The 21,781-nt window shown below is 43.7% G+C and overlaps 1 protein-coding gene across 26 annotated transcripts in view; it reads left to right on the top strand.

Annotated features, from left to right (window-relative positions):
• LOC111863713 (RNA binding protein fox-1 homolog 1) overlaps window positions 1-21,781 on the top strand; it is a 597,437-nt gene that overhangs the window by 290,536 nt on the left and 285,120 nt on the right. For 25 of the 26 annotated variants that reach the window (XR_004512940.1, XR_002842655.2, XR_002842654.2 and 22 more), the window contains exon 3: window positions 8,149-8,232. The exons of the other annotated variant lie outside the window; for it this stretch is intronic. Coding sequence is in view for 16 of the 25 variants with exons in the window: in XM_033751173.1 (XP_033607064.1) it covers window positions 8,179-8,232 (54 nt within the window). In the remaining 9 variants the exon portion in view is untranslated. The remainder of the gene's footprint in view (window positions 1-8,148; window positions 8,233-21,781) is intronic. 26 annotated transcript variants of the gene reach the window in all.

The following is a 21,781-nucleotide window of genomic DNA, read 5'->3' as shown; positions in this document are numbered from 1 at the left end:
TGAAAATTTATAGGCCACGTAAACAACGACAGTAATTTGGAATCAGTTGAATGATTTTGGTAAATCTTCCTGGAGCTGGGATAGTGTAGTGGGTATAGCGACCGGCTACGGGCTGGAAGACCTAAAGATTGGAGTTCGAGTCCCGGTAGGGTCAAGAATTTTCTCATCTCCACGTCGTCCAGACCGTCTCTGAGGCCCACCCATCCTCCTATCCAATGGGTACCGGGGGCTCTTTCCCAGGGAGTAAAACGGCCGGGGCGTGACGCTGATCACTCATCTACAACTAGTGCCGAGGTGAAGAAAATATGGAACGATACATGTACTCCCCATACACCTTCATGGCGTAGGACATAATTAGTTAAGTACAGGGTTAGCTTTTAATAATGTTGGGGTTGAGGTTTTGAGAGGTGTGAATACGAAAAGTTCTCATGTAGGACTTAACGTCAATTCCTTTTTTGGAAGTTCACCGACGTTTCGGAGGAATACTAGCACCATCTTCAGAGCCTGAGAGTAAGCGAAGCAATCACCCACCGTTTGTACTTCTGCCGGACTGCACGGCATTGCATTGCATCCCAGAAGATAGGTATTCGTCTCCAATAGAAGCTTTTCCATCGACAGCGTTTAGTTACGTAGTAGTGTGGGGTGTGCCACAGCTCAGGCGGTTAGTCGCCGGTTCTGCACCGCGGCGGCCCCGGTTCGATCCCGGGTCTGGTCAAGTGGGATTTGTTGTTGACAAAGTGGAGGTGGGGCAGGTTTTCTTCGAGTACTTCGGTTTCCCCTGCCAGTTCGCATTCCACTGATTGCTCCTAACTTATTATATATAATCCGGGGCTGGTACAGTAAGCCAAATAGTGGCCGACGTACCAAATGGACTCACAAGGGAATGGTGTGATCCGACATGTCGAAACCTGCCCAGATATTTTTTTCACTGCAAATATTGGCCATGTTCAGCAATTTTTAAAAAATACTTGCAGTGCGTATTAGCAGCTAAAATTTTGATAGTGGATTTTGTTGTGTGTACTCTTGCAGTGAAAAAAATATGAGGACAGGTTTCGACATGTCGGATCAGACCGTTGCCTTGACAGTCTCAACCCACCCCAAGAAAATAAAAAGAAGTAAAACTGCATTGTAGCGTGAGGAGTTACGCTTGAACGTTTACTGGAGCAGCAAATAGGACTGTCTCTTAACAGTTCGAAAGAGTGGAGCAACAGACTCGAGGAATATTAAAAAAAATTCCTGTTGCTATTGCGCATATCAGACCGCAGCAACGTAATGTCCGGTGTTTCGTAACTTAAATACGTTTGCGTGGTAATAATTTTAGCATTTGTTCCTAAATCTTTCTTCTTTCCTCGTGGGAAGGCGGTATTTTGTCTAGGAATAATATTCATTTTGTAACTCACCTTCAAATGTTATTGTGACGTCTCCGTTTTTCAGATTGTGTCCAAAGTTTCTTTCCTTTATGTTCACCAAATTGTGTTCTACGTAGTTTCTATACCAGCTCACTCTATATGAACTTAAAAAAGTTTCCTGCATTCCCCAGTTTCTTGGCCTTGATCCAAGTAATCTTTGTGGTTTCTTTTTTGTGGAACTTTGAATATCCATTCTTCCCACTTTATGTCACGAACCTTCGAATGAAATGAGTTCTAGTCTCGTGAAGCTCATATGAAAACTATTATTTTTTTCGCTGTACAGCACTTTGTTGTGGCTTGGCCCCTTTTTTCACTTCCTTGATCCTATACACTGTCTGTAGGACTCCTTATACGGGGGATAAGCCCGTCGCAAGGCCTCTGCCTGCACCCAATACAAATATCCATGCCTTGAGTGGGATTCGAACTCGTGATCCCAGAGTTCGAGTGAGTGAATACAGTTCATGCCATAGACCGCGTCACGACTGTAATCAGCTCATAGGAAAACTGTGAGCCTAAAAATTAAATATCTGTGTATCGGCATGTCAATTCAGGAGCTATTAATATGGCCTTTTAATTAATGCATGTTTTAATAAAACAAAACTTTAAAAAGTGCATTACTGGGTTGGAGGGGCACGCGGTATCGTAGTTGGTTGAGGCACTATACTACAAGCCGGAAGGTCGCGGGATCAAATCCCGATGATGTCATTGGATTTTTTTTTTGTTCAATTTACCTAATCCTCCCAGCCGCACTATGGCCCTGGGGTCGACTCGCCAGGATTATTCTTGGAATGTTCTTGGGGGAAAAGGGTGGCCGGCGCGTAGGGCTGACAGTCTTGCCGCCATCTATGAGCCGATTGTCTAGAAAATGTGGAAATCTCAACGTCTCACAACCCTATGGGCCTCCATGGCCTGTTACAGGGATAGCTTTACTTTCTTACTTTACTTTGCTGGCTTGAATTTTTTAAATTGACATAAGGATATTACTGAGTTCATGATTCTTCTTCTCAACCCTTAACATTAACATTATTTCACAGTATGCATATTGGCACGCAGGAATTTTAATTCATTTAAATATTAGAGCGCTGCTAATATGTTTACTCACAACTTTAACATTAGCATTAGTGCCGGTAATCGAACCCGGGACCTCTGAATCTGTAGCCAGGAACCCCGATCACTAGACCACAGAGGCGGTGCCTTTATTTTATTATATGTGTAGTAATGTGTGTATGTTCGTGGTATGGTCCGAAGGGAGAACCTGAGACACGCATGGATACGTGTCCTGCCTACTGGACCTTCCGAGACGTGAAGATGCTTATTGAATAAAAATAATTCTATTCTTATCTGAAATCGTAATATTTATATTCAGATTCTGTTTCGAAATATAGCCGCTTAGATTTCAACTTCGCGTTTTAGTTTTATATTTCTGCTTCACTGATATTTGAAACGAACTGCTAATTACTGAGCTCTTTAATCTTTGCCAATTTAAGCAGCGCGTCTTTTCATTTTCATTATTAACACTTGGAGACGAGGTTCCAGCCAGTTAACAATCAAAAGAGGATACTTCTGAAATAATCACTGCAGAGAAAACGACAGCTGATGTTCGGAGTTGATGCTGATTTCGGTCTTCCGAAGTTGCTATGTATAGAAAATTATGGTCGAAGTGGCACTGAAGCCTAACGTTTGTATAACTTCTGTTGGGTTCAGTGCAGACATTGGATTCCATACTGTTTCACTACGTATTTATAACCCGCTCTTCGAAGAAGCCTTTTAAAATTACATGTGATTGACAGCCCTATTAATCTAACTTTGTGTGTTACATGTACAAGCGTGATTTCATACTACCATTTTCCCTCCCCTCAAGGCAACCGTTTTAAAACAAGTGACTTGACATCCACGTAACGCCTCATGTCTATACAGTCGTGACCGCAGCAGTTGACCACCCCTGTCGAACATAGGTAACCTTCACCGAACTTTCTCACATCGTCTGAACGAGTTTTCATGAAGCAAATTAAATCGCCCATCACAGTCTAAGTCACAGTCACGGTCTAAGGCATGAACTGTGTTCGTTCGCTCGAAAGCTGGGATCGTGGGTTCGAATCCCACTGAAGTAATGAATGTTTTTTGCGTTTATTCTGTGTTTGTGTTGTTCTGTGTGTAGGTAACGGTTGATACGGGCTGATCCCTCTTCCAAGCAGTCCTGCCGATTTTGTATATGGTTAAGAACCTGAAAGAGCAGCCAAGGACCAACGAAAAAGAGGACTGTAGACCCATAGATAGATAGACAGACAGACAGACAGACGGTTTGTGTTATTGTGTTCACATTAGCAGAATTGTGTTACGGGGGGGAGACTTCTGCATCTTCCTTTTTTGAATTAATAGCGAAATTATGAATGTTTGGTAGTACTCCTTGGATGGGGTATCAGCCCGTGGCAAGGCCGTTACCTACGCATGACAACACAAATAGAAGAAACACATACATTCAATGTTTGGAATCAGATTCGAACCCATGATCTCAGTGCTTGAGCGGAGAGAAGGCATTTCGTGCCTTAGACCGCGTGGCCTCTGTGATTGGCCCATGATACACTCTAAAGAAAAGGTAAAGTTCTCCCTATGCTTAACTAATTAAGCACTACGCCATGAAGGCGTATGGGGGAGCAGATATATAGGATCCATATTTTCTTGACCTCGGCACTAGTTGCAGGTGAATACTCAGCTTCACTCCCCTATCGCTTTACCCCCGACGAAAAAGCCCCGGTACCCATTGGATAAGAGGTTAGGTGGACCCCAGAGTCGGTCTGTACAACGTGAAGAAGAGAAAATTCTTGACCCTACCGGGACTCGAACTCCGACCTTTCGGTCATCCAGCCCATAGCTGGTCACTATACCGACTATGCTATCACTACAATGAAAAAAATTAATTCTGGTTACTGCAATGAATAGTGGAATGGTCTGAAATCAGTGTCGTTTAATTGGCCACATGTCAGCTGAAAGTTCCCAGTCAGAATTACTTGTAGTTCATGCCTGAGGAATGGATTCTTGTGCCCTCAAATGCAAGTACGTTGCATACGGCTGTTCGTTAATCCTTCGTCCTCCTCTGCCGTGTTTAATGTCATCGATGGGAGGGGTAGGGTTCTTTGGATGCTCGAATTACTGATGATGCCTTGCGCTTCCACCCTGAATATGGAGGGTACAGGTTACCGCGAGCAGTTGTGTTAGTATACATTGTCGCCACGAGTTGGCTCAGGCACTATGCTACAAGCCGGAAGGTCCCTGGTTTGAATCCCGATGAAGTCATTGAACTTTCTTCAATTTGCGTAGACCTTCGAGTCGCATTATGACCCTGGGGTCGACTCAGCCTGTAACAGAAATGAGTATCATGAATGTTCGAGGGGAAATGGCTGCTAGCGCGTAAGGCCGACATACCGCCATCTGTTAGTCGATTGTCTAGGCAATGTGGGAGCCTCGACGTCTCAGAACCATATGGCCCTCCACATTCTGTTAGAGGGATTTTTTTTTTTGCTTTTTAGTGAACATTCGAGATCTCGTATAAAAGAAAAGAGAAGTGCGTAAGTGCACGTCACATTGTGCGTAACCCCGAGGATAGAATTAACGAATGTAGGCCTATTTATTTACTTCAAATTTGTTTTTATTATTGGATTTTCGCAAGGAATAATGAAGTTTCGTATATTGTGAACACTCAAAATCTGTATATTCCGGTTCGGCCATTCCTGGATTCCAGAGTACATAGTGGACAAAGTCTGCCTGTGAGGAAATGTGAATTTTTAGAGATGTTGCACTAACATTTTATAGTTAGAAAATTGTATACAATATAATAAAAAAGACCGGATAAGATAACATTTGTGCAATCATATTGTGTGTTTCTGTGTTTATTGCGTGTACTGGGTATGTTTCCTACGTGTATTTCCGTGAGAATCCCTTCACTCGGTTATAGCGGACATGGGCAATAACGCCCCCCAGTTCGTTATAACGAATATTTACTGTAGGAAATGTTGACACCTGCTATTTGCATGTACCCTACCTTTAGGCTCTGTGCTTTAGCTCAGTGTTCGTCTTCCATCCGAAACCCCCCTCCAACATTTGCAGCCGTGCCATTCCCATCCAGTCGCTTCTCTCGTGGCCTGCTCTACGTTTCCAACAAGCTTCCCCCGCCTCAGTCTATCCAGGCCAGGCCGTTCTCCCGCTCTCCCTCACTCCAACCCTTCCTCTCCCGACGTTCCTTGGTTCTAAAAATAACTTACACGACCTCCTGACCCGTGCCTTCCAGGTTGTTTCATCTCGTCTCTCGGCATATCATGTGCGCTTCTAATGCCTCACACCATCTCATGTCAACACCACTTGAAATATGGAGAAACAAAATGATGCTCTTGAACTATGTGATACGATGTAAACATTTATTTTCCCCGAGCTTGCAAATGGCTGCCCTTTTCAGTGACCTGCACTTGATGAGGCATGTGACACTTCATCTCTTGTAGGCGCTTGTAAGTGTAAAGTTTGCCTCTGTGTACCGAGGACGGACGGGAGCGAAGCTCCACGTATTCCTAATTTCGGCACTAGGTGGAGGTAAGCGGTCAGCTTCATGCCCCTGCCTGTATACATGGAGGAAGTAGCCCCCAGTAACCATCCCTATCCAGGAAGAGGTTTTGTGGGTTCCAGAGACGGGTCTGGACGCTGCAGGAAGGGAAGAATACAAATGCGTTATCCCTGCCAGAAACTGAGCCACAGTTCCTGTCGTCCAAACGTTGTAATGGTTGAGCTGCCCTGCTTTCTTTTTATGAGTTTCTTGGGGTTGGGTGAGACAGACATCACTTGGTACTTCGGCCACTAATTGGCCTATTGTAACAGCCCTGGATGGTAGGTGACGATGAATGTGGAGTAGTCGGTGGAATGAAAATTGGCAGGGGAAATCGCAGTACGAGGAGAAAACTTTCCCCAGTGCCACTTTGCCCGCCAGTTTCCACATGACCTGATCGGGGCTCGAAGCCGGCGACTAACCGCCTGATCTACGGCACGGCCTAACCTGCCTTGCATTAGACACTAAATTTCTTTTATTATTTAAAGTACCTGTTTGGAGCCTGAACTCCTGCACTAACAAACTGCTGTGCGTATATTTAAATGCTGGTACAGGAGAGGCGCGCTTCACCCTTGTTAGACCTGCCTTCTCTTCGACATGTTCCCAGCTCGAACTAACTTACGGAACGAAGCTATTTTAGCGGATCCATTTGTAGCTCAGATGATGTAGAAATTCCGTGTCTTCCGTCGAACTCGGTGGTTCATTATTGTGTTTACAGGAGCCCACCCCACTAGTCCCAGTTTTAATATTATCTCCCATATACCTCTTGGTGTCCCGAGTGATGTCTTGCCTTCAGATTTTCGAACTAAATTTTGTATACATTCCTCATACATCCTACATATGCAACATGCCACGCGTGCCACAGTTTTCATCAGAAGTTCTCAACCTGGAGCCCCATTCGCCCTTTCTTATCGACTTCCGGACCGTCGAGTTATACGTGACGATAGTTCATTGAAACCTCGTCGTTCTTTAAAATGCGGCTTAAGTTCTGATATTTCGCAAATAGCTTCACATATTACGCAATACATGTTTCACCTCTGTTGGCTCGATGCTATCTACCTACCTACCTACCTATCTGTCTATCTATCTCTATGTGGCTCTGCAGGCCTTTGTTGGACCTTGGCCGCTTTTTCAATTTCTTGATCTTTTACACAGTCGGTAGGAGTCCTTGGAAGGGGGATCAGCCTGTCGCAAGGCCGATACCTGCACACAGGACAGCACAAACACAGAATAAACGCACACAAACGACAATGCCTCAGATGGGATTCGAACCCACGATCCTAGTGCTTGAGCGGTCGAGGACAGTTCAAGCCTTAGACCGTGCGGCCACTATAATCGGCGTAATTTGATGCAGAAGTACAAAATATGAAGTCTGGGTAGCAGAAAACGTGGGTGAACTGCTGGCTGAGAACTCCCGACTTACTCGTACGAAATTAATAGACGAAGTTGGGGTCGTTAGAAGTGTGAACAACGACAGTATAATTTATGAAACGATAAAACAGTTCATTCCATATGTGTGTTATAACAAATATTTGCACTGACCCACGTAAACACTCCATCACGAAGTGTGAATTGAAACTAAATACTTTTATTAATTTCATTATTGTTGACAGTGAATTTGTACAAAGTGTGTGGCTCCAATATTAAGCAAGGACCAAGGTATCATCTAATTTTGCATGAAGACCGCGCCATAGCTCAAGTGGTTAGTCGCTGGCTTCCCACCGCGGCGGCCCGGGTTCGATCCCGGGTCTCGTCAAGTAGGATTTGTGGTATACAAAGTGGCGCTGGGGCTGGTTTTCTCCGAGTACTTCGGTTTCCCTTGCCAATCTTCATTCCACCAAATTCTGCATCATTATAAGCACCCGGGGCAGGCTACAATAGGCCAATCAGTAGCCGCCTTGCCGAGTGGACCCAGTTGGACTCCACCCCCCCACTAAGGGAATTAAAAATTTTTTTTTGCATGAATGCAATACACATTAGAAGGAATGATGTACATATATCTGTAATTTGGAGATCGGTTTTATTGTAAGCATATAGTGACATTACCTGTCTTATACTAGTAATTAACACTTTTTATGGATAAGGCCAGATTTTAATAAAGTTCATCTTTACGAAGTCCCTTTTCTGAGCAGAATTGTAATCTTTCAGCTGTTGTCTGCTCAGCATATATATGGAGTAATGCTGTCTTCTTCGGTGGTCTTCAACCGAGGTTACATGAAGTCTTCCCACGAGGTACGCGCACTTTTTATGCCATTCATTGAGATTAAAGCCAGCCCCAGGCATCTCACTAAACTGGTATTTAATTAGTAAACTGTTTTATTCAGTTATATGTATTTAAATTACTGTTTTGTTGATTGTGTTCAATAACAGATATTGCCTGTTGCCTTTGACTGGCTCGTTCCTGTAGTAATATATACAGTATATAGAGATATAAATTGGAAATTGATTAATTTATTCTTGTATTGGAGAGAGCTGCATATTGAGAACTTCATAACTTGTACTCGTCTCCCAAGTAAAATTAGAATGATCAAGTCAAGGAGGATGAAATGGGCGGAGCATGTAGCAGGATTGGGGGAGGAGGTGAATGCATATATGATACTGGTGGGAAAGCCAGAACGAAAGAGACAACTAGGAAGACTAAGAAGTAGGTGGGTGAACAATATTAAAATGGATCTTAGAGAGAAAGGATGAGGTGATATGGATTGGATTGATCTGGCTTAGGATAGGGACCAATGAAAGACTTTTGTGAACACGGTAATGAACCTTCGGGTTCCATAAAATACTGGGAAGTTCTTGAGTAGCTGTACAATTGGCAGCTTCTCAAGAAGGGCTCAGCTCCATGAGTGAGTGTAATGACAATGTCAACGATGCCACATTTAAGTCTTTTCTTTACAGTTCAATAATAGATCCTCTTTTTTTCTTAACTACTGTCATACGAGTAAGAATCTAGAACAACCGTCACTAGGAAATAGCTCTGTTATGGATGTCGAGGTATATTGATAATACGCGCGATGACGTCAGTTGGCAAGTTTGGAAAATTCTTCCGTCGTTGGTGAATGTAGGATTTACCGTAAATGTATGTTGGGCGCTTCATAAGATAATTATTCATTGAAGATTAATTAAATAATAATGTTCTTCGGGCAGTTATTTTGATGAAGATTTCTGTTCTTGGATACAACGCTATATGATCCGTTGGAAATCAGCCGACGTTTCGTAGGAACATGTTCTCCGTCTTCAGGTGGAAATATAATACAAGAAATAAATCAGCATGAAGCAAATAGCAAGCAGGGCTGTTTATGTGGTTTCTTGCTTGGCTCATTCTTCTACCATTAAGACGGAGGCGACTCGTTTCTTCGAAACTTAAGTTGATTTTCAACGATGTACACGCCGTTGTAGTCCTGAAGATAGACATCTTCAGTTATTTTGATGCTTGTGGACTGAAGTTGATTTCCCGAGCAATATGTTTGCAGTCCCTTTATATAGCTCCTCACATTGTCACTGATGTGTAACGCTGTGGTCTTTTGACCTTTGTGCCCTCTTGGCGATAGTGAAGAACTCCCTTTCTGAGATGGGCACGCCCATTGGGCGTGATTACATTCACTTGCGGTGTTACATGATGATGAACGAGATTGCCAGCACAAGTCACTTACAGTATAACGTCAGATTGTGTCTACTGTAAGACCCGGTATTCTTGACGCTCAGAAAAATGTATATTTCTAGGCCTGGCATTTTTAGATTTTTCAACCAATATTGTGTATGCATAAGAAGAAATTCTGGGAACAACAAATCGTCAACGTTCCTTTGATACGACACGGACTCCACAGAAAACGACGCATCCAAGAATTCTTCTACTGTTGCGCGAGTATTCGTTGCAGCGGTAACGCTTTTACCGAGCCGTTGCGTAGCAACGATATGGGGATACACATATAGACACAGATTGATGGAAGGGATTTATGGAGTATGCCGTTCAGATGGACTGAGGAGCCATGTTATGCATACTAATTTTCGTAAAGATTGGTTTTGGCATTCGGAAGCTGGTGGGCTGGAAGTGCTTCACAGATACGCAAGCACACAGCATTGTGAGCTTATGAGCCTACTTTTATTTTATCAAAATAAGGGAAGTAGACTAAAAGGCAATACCACGGAAGTGGTACTTATGAGAATGCGATCTGCACTTTCGAGATAGAGTATGGTGACCACAAAACAGTGTTTAACATAGCGATACTTTAACTGAATACTTTTGATAGTATAATGTGCATAAGGCCGCACCATAGTTCAAGTGGTTAGTCGCTGGCTTACCACCTCGGCGTCCCGGTTTCGATCCCGGAGTCTGCTCAAGTGGGATTTGTGGTGGAGAAAGTGGCGCTGGGGGAGGTTTTCTCCAAGTATTTCGGTTTCCCCTTCCAATCTTCATCAATTGCTCCACAATCACCCTCACCTATCATCTGGGGCTGGTACAATAGGCCAGAAGTGGCCGCATTACAAGGGACTTAGTCCCACCCCACTAGCAATAAAAAAATAATGTGCATAGAGTAAAAGTTCAAAATTGTGATATGCCTATTTCAAAAGTGGCAGTTTTGAAAGTGCAGACATTTTGAAAGTGACGCTTGATACGCACAGTCCAGAAAACTACGCACCAACGAAATACATAAAAGATAGGAAGAAGAGAACGTCACCGGCGAAACTGAAAGAAAGCTATTTGTTTAGTGCGCAGTGCATTAGACTCTTATAAACGTTTTGCCTGAAGATGGCATTATATGGCCGAAACATGTAGCATTGTGATAATGCATATATATATATATATATTAATGATTTTAATAACAATTTATACATTTTACGATCGTTGTATGGATTAAAGGTGAATCAATTGATTGACGGAAAATAGACTATAAGTTGTTTTACGAAACTTTAAACTGAATAGGCCATTTCTAGGAAGAGAAAATCCTATAATATCGATATCAGCCACTTTACACTTTCTTTCTCCCGTTGTGGATTAGACCGTCTGGCCTCTTGCACTTCCAAATTAACCCCCCAAACTATTATATTTTATTTGACATTTAAGAGCGGCCTCCGTAGTCTAGGGGTAACGTTCCCACCTCATGCCTCAAGATACGCGGGTTCAAACCCTGCGGACGTCATGGAATTTTTAAGGGCGGAAAAATTCAGGGAACAAGTCCTCCGGGAGGGACTTTAAGCCGTTGGTCCCGTGTCGTAGATTTACGGCACGTGAAAGATCCTCATATCTCTAGGAGACCTCTGAGCAAAATTAGGCAAAGTTTCCCGCCCAAGTTGTTTCCAATGCCTCCGGTAGATGGGGAACTATCGGGTACCACTGCTAGAAGAGGGCCGACCTTGCTGGCAGAATGGGGCTTATAGCGAGCACCAGTACTGGAAGGGTATGGCGACAGTAGAAATTAAAGGGGGACGCACAATGGACCAATAACTGTTCTAAGTGCATGGGGAAACCCACCCCCTCTAATAATGAATGAATGAACATTTAGTAGGGCTCCTAGAACTGGGGATCGACCCATAACATGGACAACACAGACAGACACCCATGTCTTCGAACTCACAATTCTGTTCTCCAGCTGTGAAAGTACGCACATAAGACCCCGCGGCCGCTGTGCGCAGCGCAGTGAATCATCACATATAATTTTAGATTTCACGAAAGAACAGTCATTATCAGATATGCCTGCGGTTGTTGCTTATTCCAGTAATACACTTTTAATGTGTTCGTTGTGCCTGTAAGTGCGTTGGGTCTTGTGTACTTCTTTCGCAATGTACTCTTGGCCAACAAATGCCGCCTTGAAGCTGCATGCAGGAAAAACAAAACATTCTCTCGATCTTGTTACGTAGCATGTTGATTCGTCTCTTTTGTCTCTGCGATTTACTTATAGAGAAAGATTTCGCATTGAAAATTAATGGGATCTCTGAATTGAGGGCAAGAACTCTCGTAAAATACGAACATTGCCACTTCTCTCACATCAGCGCCAATCGCCGATTGTAGCCACATTTTCTCCTCCCCCCCCCCCATCAGAACGAGGTTCTGTAACTTGAGATATGGCGACATTTCAGAGGAAAGTCACCACTAAAATTAAGTGCATCTCTCTTCCTGCTAATTGTACGAGTATATTAAGTTGACACTCGTGAATAACGAATTCAGTTTGGTGTACTATTTAGCCTACTTTCCTTATTTTGAAAAAACTGAGATTTATGAGCTCACCTTCCTGTCTGTCTGTCTTAGTGTCGATAAGTCTTTTTAAAGTCTCACGTGCAACACCATGTTCTATAAAATGTATTAAAAGTTATCAACTTTAAGAGTGATAAACTTTTAATAAATGCATAAAAAAAATCTAATGCAACAGAATACTACAATATAGTAGTCTGTCTGCTTGTGTATTCCCCTCTCCTAATTTTGTTATGAGGCTTATGAGATCGCCTCGCTGTTTGTGTCCTAAATTTTTTTCGTTTTCTCTGCGGTTCGTGCCTCAACAAAGGGAATTAGGCGATTAGTTCTTCCCAGGACTTCTTGTTAACAAATAACACACTCAACATATGTCGACAAAGTATCATTACAGAGACCCTTAAACATTTCAAATATCTGCCTTATTTGTATATGAAAACGAAGGCGCCCGGAATATAATTTTTATGAGAAACTTGAAGTATACTAGAAGTACAGCAAGTCGAGATAGTGAAGTCCATAGGCTAAATTCGTGCAGGTGAAATGATAAATTTGTGATTTTTGTATTGACTATAAGTTCTTTGCATTAAGTTCACAGAATGAACTCCTAGGGCCTAATTAAGTGGTAGTAGCCGCGCGTCCTCATGTGTCAAGTACGAACCAATCTGAACATACTTAATTTAAATGTAGTATTGGTCATCTGCAGTAAGATTTGTCGGATGCAGATGATGCAGTTCTTGAGATGCAGGTTAAATCTGTCTTCATAAATTCGTGTGGTACCAAGGCGGTTACATGACGTGTATGTGAAACGCACATTTCATTAAACAGCTCACCATTTTTTAAAACGTTGTTCTGTTTGCTGAATATTTGATGAATTCAAAAAAGAACTCTTTTGTCTTTTCAATAAATGAACACAAAGGCCAGTGACGTAGCCTGTACGAATAGCGAGTATTCCGTTTGGAAAACATATTCCTGCCAGTTGAGTACAATTTTTTATACTTATATTTAGGCTTTTACATTATTATTATTATTATTTATTTATTTATTCTTAGTGGGGTGAGACTGACTCCACTTGGTGCTGCGGCCACTTCTGGCCTATTGCACCAGCCCCAGATGATAGATCAGGACGACTGTGGAGCAACTGATCGAGTGAAAATTGACAAGGGAAACCGAAGTACTCGGACACAAACCTGCCCCAGTGCTACTTTGTCCACCACAAATCCCACATGACCAGACCCGGGCTTGAACCCGGGCCGCCGCGGTGGGAATCCAGCGAGTAACCGCTTCAGCTATGGCGCGGCAGGCTTTTGCCGCAGGTAGAAATTTTCAAGAGTGTGCAGTGGAACTGATCAGTATTGACTTATCAGAGAAAGACGTTTAGGGAAGTATTTAGCTACCAGAACTAATAAACACGTCAGTAATCAGAACATGTCCTATCGAACAAACATGGTGGAAATGTGTTCGTTTTTCTAACCTCGATGTTCATAATTCTGCTCGCTATAATACCGTTGATATTTTTAAGCGCGTAAACGTATCCACAGGAAGTAACGGATGAACGTAACAAGCAAGCCTTGCGTTGCTTTGTAATTAGTTATCCCATCTCGATGGCTTCTAAAACAGTTTGGCAGCACACCCGTGCAGAGTATTATTCCACTCCAGTGCAGACAGATTACAACGGCCTTGAGATGACATAAGCCACAACATTGGCCTCCATGTTTTGGGAACAAGTCATGGTGTTGCCACCTCGTTCTGCCAATGGAAGGCCAATCAGACCTCGAATTTCAAGCAGGATGGTATAGTGGTAACGCAGTATATTTGTATTCGGAAAGTACCCGCTTTGAATCCCCGCCGAGTCAAAGGTTGTTCTGTTTGAAGATTTCCCTGGTTTTTGTTAGTAACTGCAACAAATGCTGGGATAGTGCCCCGCTATGCCACGACCACTTCCAGGTACTTTCCAGTTAATTGTTAACCAAGCCTAGCGATACCATCACAATAAAAGATTAAAGCACAAAACTTGAAGTATTTCCAGGAGTTGCTCGTTTAGATGTCATTGGTGTGTTCAAGTCCCCGTTCTTTACGGCACTTAGTCCTTGTATGTTGTCGCAAGAATCAGTGGAAACGATGACCCTTTTTCTGTCCTCTTGAAATCATTAAAAATGGGGGTAAAGTTTGCCCTGTGCGTAATTACTTAAGCACTGCTCCATGACGACATCGGGGAGAGGTGGCATACCTCCACCGTTCTTGACCTCGGCACTAGATGGAGGTGAGTTGTCAGGTGCACCCCTCTGACGCTTTAACCCCCGGGTAAACATCAAACGGTACCCACAGAACAGGAGCAGCATGGAACGGAAATACGAGATTTCTGAATCATATGGATTAACATCTTGGTGTCTTAACATTTTTTAAGCTATGGATTAACCATCTGGGTGTCTTAACATTTTTGAAGCTATCTTTTATTCCCACTTTGTATCTGTAAAACCCTTTGATACTAAACAAAGNATTAACATCTTGGTGTCTTAACATTTTTTAAGCTATGGATTAACCAGATTCTGCCACTAATGTTGACACTTTCCTTGTAGGCCTGCGTATGTATATAGCGCTGTGAACACGGGGTTGCCGCACTGGGTATGAGGCAGTCGAAACTACACGTATTTATTGAGTGACCTACCTGCTCTGTCCATGTATTCTCCTTGGACAGGAGACAATACATGGCCGTTGTCTGGCCACTGTGCATTGAGGCAGCACCTGAATAGTGTGGGCCAACCGGAAGGCGCAATTTTCATAATGGTGGACATGAGGAGAATTCCTCCAGCCTTGTGCTTCGCCATTGAAAATTTTAGCTAGATATAGAATATAGATCTTGGGATCTGCACGGTGAGAACCGATAGATACCATGAGCAATGTCCTCTCTAAGCTATGCGCGTGCGCGACCGCGCAGCGGCTGTCGCACTCCCGAGCACGAGTCTAATAAATTTAATGTCTTTTATGGCCTTTTTTTTTGGTCTTCGAAAATTGCGCCCCTCCCCCTCCACTTTGCGCAAACTAACCTAATTGGAGCTCAGAAGACACCAGAACTTGCGCACTTGCGTCGCCGGCTTAGAGGGAACGTTGACATGGAGGATCTCTGTAAGGGTGGTTTTGGCTCTAGTATGACAGTCATGGCTCTTTGAAAGGCCCTGACGAGCTACGGGCTGGACGGCCGGGGTAGGAGATTGTTTCTGCGTCACAGCGTCAAGACGGACTCTGGGGCCCACCCAGCCTTCTGCCTGGTGAGTACCGGTAGCTCTTTTCTCGAGGATAAAGCGGCCAGGGCATGAAGCTGAGCACCCGCCTCCAACTACTGCCGAGGTCAAGATTGGTGGAGCTGTACCTTCACTCCCCCATACGTCTTCATGGCGTGTTGTTTAATTACGTATGCCCAGGGATAGCTCATTTTCTTTTTCGATGTAGGTGAAGAGAAGGCAAAGCTAGCCTTGTAAGAGTTCGTGGAGGCCCACACGGCTGTGAGACGTCGAGGCTCCCACATCTTCTAGACGATCACCTCACAGATGGCGGTGAGGTTGTTAGCCTTACGCTTCGGTCGACCTTTACCCCCCCTAGGAAGATTCCTGGTTCTCATTTCCGTTAGAGGCTGAGTCGACCCCAGGGCCATAGTGCGGCTGGAAGGATTAGGTCAATTGAAAAATACCATGACGTCATCAGGAATCGAACCCGCGACCTTCCGGCTTGTAACATAGTGCCTCAACCATCTACGCTACCGCGAGCGTCCCCTTTTTGGAGTCTTTCAGTGTACTACATGGTTTTAGCCTCTTAACGGTTCCCTGATTCACGGATTCGAATTCCTAGAGGAGCCTTGCAGTGTAGCCGATGTAACCTTCCAAGTAGCCCAGCTAACTGTTGAAATGGTTCAGTATTTCATAATTATTTCTGTATCGGAATAGGAGAGAGAGAGAGAGAGTCTCTCCATGAGAATGAAAGAAGACTGCTTTTGTGTGATATGTCAGTTACGGGCTATTCCGTATCTCACAATCGAATCCAAAGTTTGATTTCTCGCTTTCTTTCGAAGTATTTTTATCTCTCCAGGTACTGCTTTATCCTGCCAATAAAACTGAATTCCAAAGCACCTTAGCATCTTGATGGACCGAATTTATACTACCATCATCAATTTCATAACAACGCAGTAGTTTATAAACGCCACTAAAGAAGTGTTTGGGTCTCCATGGTTTCGTGACGTGGCAAATTGTGACCAGGAAGAAGAATGTGGCTGTCACATTGACATGAGTAATGGTGATACTGATGGGGGCACACTACACAGTTGGCTGCATGTGTATCATGGGGACCAGGAGCGTATATGTACATTCGCCCCAGTGGCACGTTGTTGCACACACATGAATGTATAACTAGTTTAGACAACCCACAATACAGCCCTTTTACAAATAAATCTTATGTACAGCAGTACGAGAGGAGAATGGCATGACGTAACGAAAATCTTATGATGTAAACAGCTCTTGTGCTAGTCTTAGGATCATGTAATCGATTACGTTAGGATCGACTGAAGGATGTAAGCTAGGATGGACGAAGGAAGACGTGAAACAGAAATTATGTGCCTGGACCGGGTATTGCCCCCCCATAATTCTGTTGGACGGAACACCGATATATGTACGAATATTAACCCAGTCAATTTTATCTTGAAGATGGATGTGTACCTTCGAAACGTCGGCAGTATTACCCACATGCACACTTTGCAAGGATCTTGTTTAGGAGTACGCTCCGTTATATATATTCTGCATTCTTCTTATGGCACTTACTCATTTTGTGGTAAACAACATTTCCTGCAGACATGTCGAAGTGCCTATATAACTCAAGCACAACTGTAGAGCCATAAAAGGAAATGACTCAATGTTACGGCGTCAGAAACCTATTTACCGTCGCGCACGCTTTACTAATGGCCTGTTTCAGAAGCGCTTGTTTGTTACGGGATTGAATCAGTGGGAGCCAGCAGACGTGACTGACTACCAAACTCTGCCCGACTTCCATGTTGCCGCTCTGTTCATTCAGTTCCATTTTGATTCAATTTGGGTCCTGCTGCTTTTTTTTTTTCTTTTGCGGAAATATTAATTTTGGTAGCATTTCTCTTAACTTCCGCTACTGTTACCTTGCTCGTTTGCTGAATACAAAGTTTAACAGAATTTAATATTTTATTTTCTGTAATGAATTTTGTATGTGTTACGAAAATGAAGTAACAGCATCTGTTGACTACAGATTGATTGAAAGTGTGTGTATGGTTTGCACATTTCATCACGAAACTTTGTTGTCTCAAAAAGACTCGTTGAAACAATTAAAGATGATAATTGTCTGTTCGCCGATCACAGTGGCCGCGCTGTCTAACGCGTGAATTGTATTTGCTCTCTCGAACGCTGGGATCCTGACTTCGAATCCAACTCAAGACATGAATGTCGTCTGTGTGTGCATTTATTCTGTGCCTAGGTAGCGGCCTTGCGACGGGCTGATCCCCGTCCAAGTAGTCCTGCCGACTGCATAGGAACAAGAAAGTGAAAACGCCGCCAAGGCCCAACAAAGGACTGTAGAGCCATAATACTAATTGCCTGTTCGTTCTTAATCTTACTGTACGAACATGTGGCGTTGTACAAGACCAGTCGGTCGCTTGTCGTCATACGACGAATGAAATTTATCAGCCCCCTCCCCTTCGATCTCTGGACCATATCTATAGGGACACTTTGGTTGTCACTTTGTCTCGGACATGGAGACAAGATCCCCGAAACGCTGGCAGTGCCCACAAACAGAATCTACACTGATGAGTTTTGTCTTCTGGGACGTAACGACTTGTAGTCCGTTAAAAGTCGACAGTCATTTCGGAGGAACATGTTGCCTCCATCTTCAGGATCTAAAATAAGCCAAGCAAGAAACCAGCGTGAAAACAGGCGGCGAGCAAACAGACTCTGAATACCATCTGCTTTTACGCCGGTTCCTCAGAAACGTCGGTCGGCTTTCTACAGATTGCACTTCTTTATATCTCGGAAGATAGACCTCTTCACTATGGATGTCTCGCCACTGCTGTGAGAACCTAAATCCTACAGAATCCACGTTAATATTTTTATCCCAAGATTTTAAAATTTGGAAGTCTTTATATGAACTGCAATATACTGTAATTACTTACTTACTTACTCATGGAGCTGAGCCCTTCTGGAGGATCCGCCAATTGTGCAGCTACTCAAGAATTTCCCAGCATTTTATGGAACCCGAAGGTTCATTACCGTGTTCACAAGAGCCCTCCACTGTTCCCTATCCTGAGCCAGATCAATCCAATCCATACTATCCCATCCTATGTCTCTAAGATCCATTTTAATATTGTCCACACACCTACGCCTTGGTCTCACCAGTGGTCATTCTGGTTTTCCCACCAATATCCTATACGCATTCCTCGTCTCCCCATTCGTGCTAAATGCCCTGCCCACCTTATTCTCCTTGACTTGATCATTCTAATTATACTTGGAGAAGAGTACAAGTTATGAAGCTCCTCATTATGCAGTTTTCTCCAACCACCTGTCACTTCATCTCTCTTCGGTCCAAATATTCTCCTCAACTCCCTGTTCTCAAAGACCCTCAGTCTATGTTCCTCCTTTAATGTCAGAGACCAAGTTTCACACCCATACAGAACCATAGGCAAAATTATAATTTTATATATTCTAATTATTATGTACTCTAATGGCTTATAAAAATGATAGGTCTATAAATGAAAGCAGATGAAATGTGAAAGCTATAAAAAAAGGTAAAGCTATCCCTGTAACAGGCCGTGAAGGCCCATGGGGTCGTGAGACGTCGAGGCTCCCATATTTTGTCTAGACAGCCTGCTTACAGATGGTGGCAAGGTTGTCAGCCTTACACGCCGGCCGCCCTTTACCCTCCAGGAAGATTCCTGGTACTTATTTCTGTTAGAGACTGAGTTGACCCCAAGGCCATAGTGCGGCTGGAAGGATTAAGTCAACAGAATAAAATCACCTCATCGAAACTTGAACCCGCGAACTTCTGGCTTGTGACAGTGCCTCAGACAACTATGCCACCGATTAAATGCGAAGGGAATCAATAACAAGGCTTGTAGTATGAATTCATCCATAGATGGTGTATACATAAATACATCTGTAGTAAATCCATGTTTAACGTCGTAGTTACGTTCTCGTAAACCTCGACGTTATGTGAAATGACGTTAAGCGGACCAGTGTTTACCGTAAAAGTTTAAGTAGCATGCGTCCCCACTCTCGTAACGTGTATTGTGATATAGACAGTATGAACGCGATTGTATGTACGCATTTACTGAACTGTAAACACGGGCAGTTAAAAACGTCAGTAGTGTTTATTCACCGTCCGGTATGCTACCGCATTCAACGGTGACCATAGGTAAAGGGGAGCGATAGGTGGGTGGCAGCCCGGTGTCATCAACATTAAATTTCAGTTTGGGCGAGTAACCCTCCTGAGATGACAAACGACGTAATAACGGGTTCTTCTTCTTTTTTACTTCTTTATTGCTAGTTGGGTGGGACTAAGTCCCTTGTTCTGCGGCCACTTCTGGCCTATTGCACCAGCCCCAGATGATAGGTGAGGGTGATTGTGGAGCAATTGGTGGAATGAAGATTGGCAAGGGAAACCGAAGTACTCGGAGAAAACCTGCACCATCGCCACTTTGTCCACCACAAATCCCACTTGACCAGACCCGGGATCGAACCCGGGCCGCCGCGATGGGAAGCCAGCGACTAACCGCTTGAGCTGTGGTGCGGCCTGAGTGCTATATTAATTGGTGGTGGTGATGAATTGTTACTGGAGGCTGGGATGTGTGGTATAGTCCTACTGTTTTCGAGCATTGTACATATTTTTTCTTAACACCAGTTGGTGAATGTGTCGAAATGGGAACGTTAAGAAAACTTCATTAAAGCGTGAAAACGTTTCATGACATTGTATGAAATGATTTAGGATTCCAGGTCCGTTTGATCAGTCAGGTAAGACGTTAAGAAGCCCCTACATCTACATCATCACGACTTTGACAATTTTGATCGGCTCTTAACTGATACAAACAGATGGCGGGAAACGCGTCTATTTCATCCTGTGATAGTCTGTTTCTCTATAAGTAAACAGTGGAATTTTATTGTAGGTTGTGTCGTACATTTTCATTGGATTTAAAATGCGAATTGAATTGTAATTCGAGCTGTTACTTAATAAAGAACTCGCTTCCTTTCTATGTATGTGTATAATGTCACGAGTTTATGACTGCGTGAGTATTAATAACAGGTTTTGGACTGAATGATTGGACTTATTGACGCCTTCTGTTACAGTCACTCATCACAATAAATTACAGCGGTATCGCTAGTCTACCAAATTCACAAATCACTAGGACAAGCTAAGTTTTCACAGTCTTCACTAGCCATATCCTGGCAACGAATTTATAACAGTTTCACTGTAACACGTGCTTAGTCTTCTCTTCTCAGGCTGACTCACCTGATAACTGAACTACGACTGGACTGAACGACTGTTATTGTTGGCTTCTTATATAGTATCGGGTCGGACCACATCACAGAAAACATCCGTTGCCTGGCAATGGATATATGAATCATATAGAAAATACTGTGACCCGTTTCCTTACGTCCATCACCGCGACAACCGCTACAATCGGAACGGACACTTCCAGGACAACGAATACGTGGAAATGTTGGAGTTCCCGCAGCGACAAATCGAAGCAACGAATTGTCGTTGAGTAACAACGGATGAGACGAAACGCGTTACCGGGGTATAAGAAGCGTTCCCATAACAACGGACTGTCTGAACAGCGGTAAAGGAACCGCGAGAAATCATGTCCGGTATCCGGTCCGCATAACCCCTATATAAGCAGAGCTTACGTCGCGAAGGGAGTAGGGGATATTGGTGATAATGTGGGATGTTCCCACAGGTCATTTTCGAAGAGAGTGATTGATTGGTTTTATTCACCGTGTGAGTGAGACGTTAGCTCGTAATTCGTGCTTGAAGTGATTGGATTGAGAGATTCTGAGCGAGAGCGTCGGAGTTTTTTTCGGATGGGACTGAAAGGATTGTCTGTTGTTTAGGTGTGCTCTCTTACTGGTGCACAACTTGTGAGAGATTGTCTGTTTGAGTAGGAGTTTGAGAGGTCCCAGGTGACCATAATCTTGAGTGTTCATCTATAGCCACCTAGTGACTATTCTGTTACCAGTGCATCGGTGGCGGTGGCCGTCCCGACTGCAACGGTCAAAATGGCGGAGGCGACATCGTGTGAAACACGATGGAACGCAATAGTGGCTTCGTTCGAGAGAAACCACGTGAACCTAAAACTCAGTAATCCTGACTGCCAGGAAGACATAGAACTACTGGGGAAAGGGCTCCACACGATCGGACAGCTTATCCATAATTCGCCCTCAACAAACGGAAACAATGTATTATGGAACAAGCTGATATCAAAATCCGAGGCAGAGAGGACAGTGCTGTGTAAGCACCTGGAGGGCAAGACGCTGTTTACAGCCATGCTGCGCCTCTATGCTGCCATCCACAGGGAGATGCGAGAGTCTCTCCTGCTGGAAG

This window comes from Cryptotermes secundus, unplaced genomic scaffold, assembly GCF_002891405.2.
Source record: "Cryptotermes secundus unplaced genomic scaffold, Csec_1.0 scaffold429, whole genome shotgun sequence".
Lineage (NCBI taxonomy): Eukaryota > Metazoa > Arthropoda > Insecta > Blattodea > Kalotermitidae > Cryptotermes > Cryptotermes secundus.
This window is presented reverse-complemented; position numbering and strand designations above follow the sequence as displayed.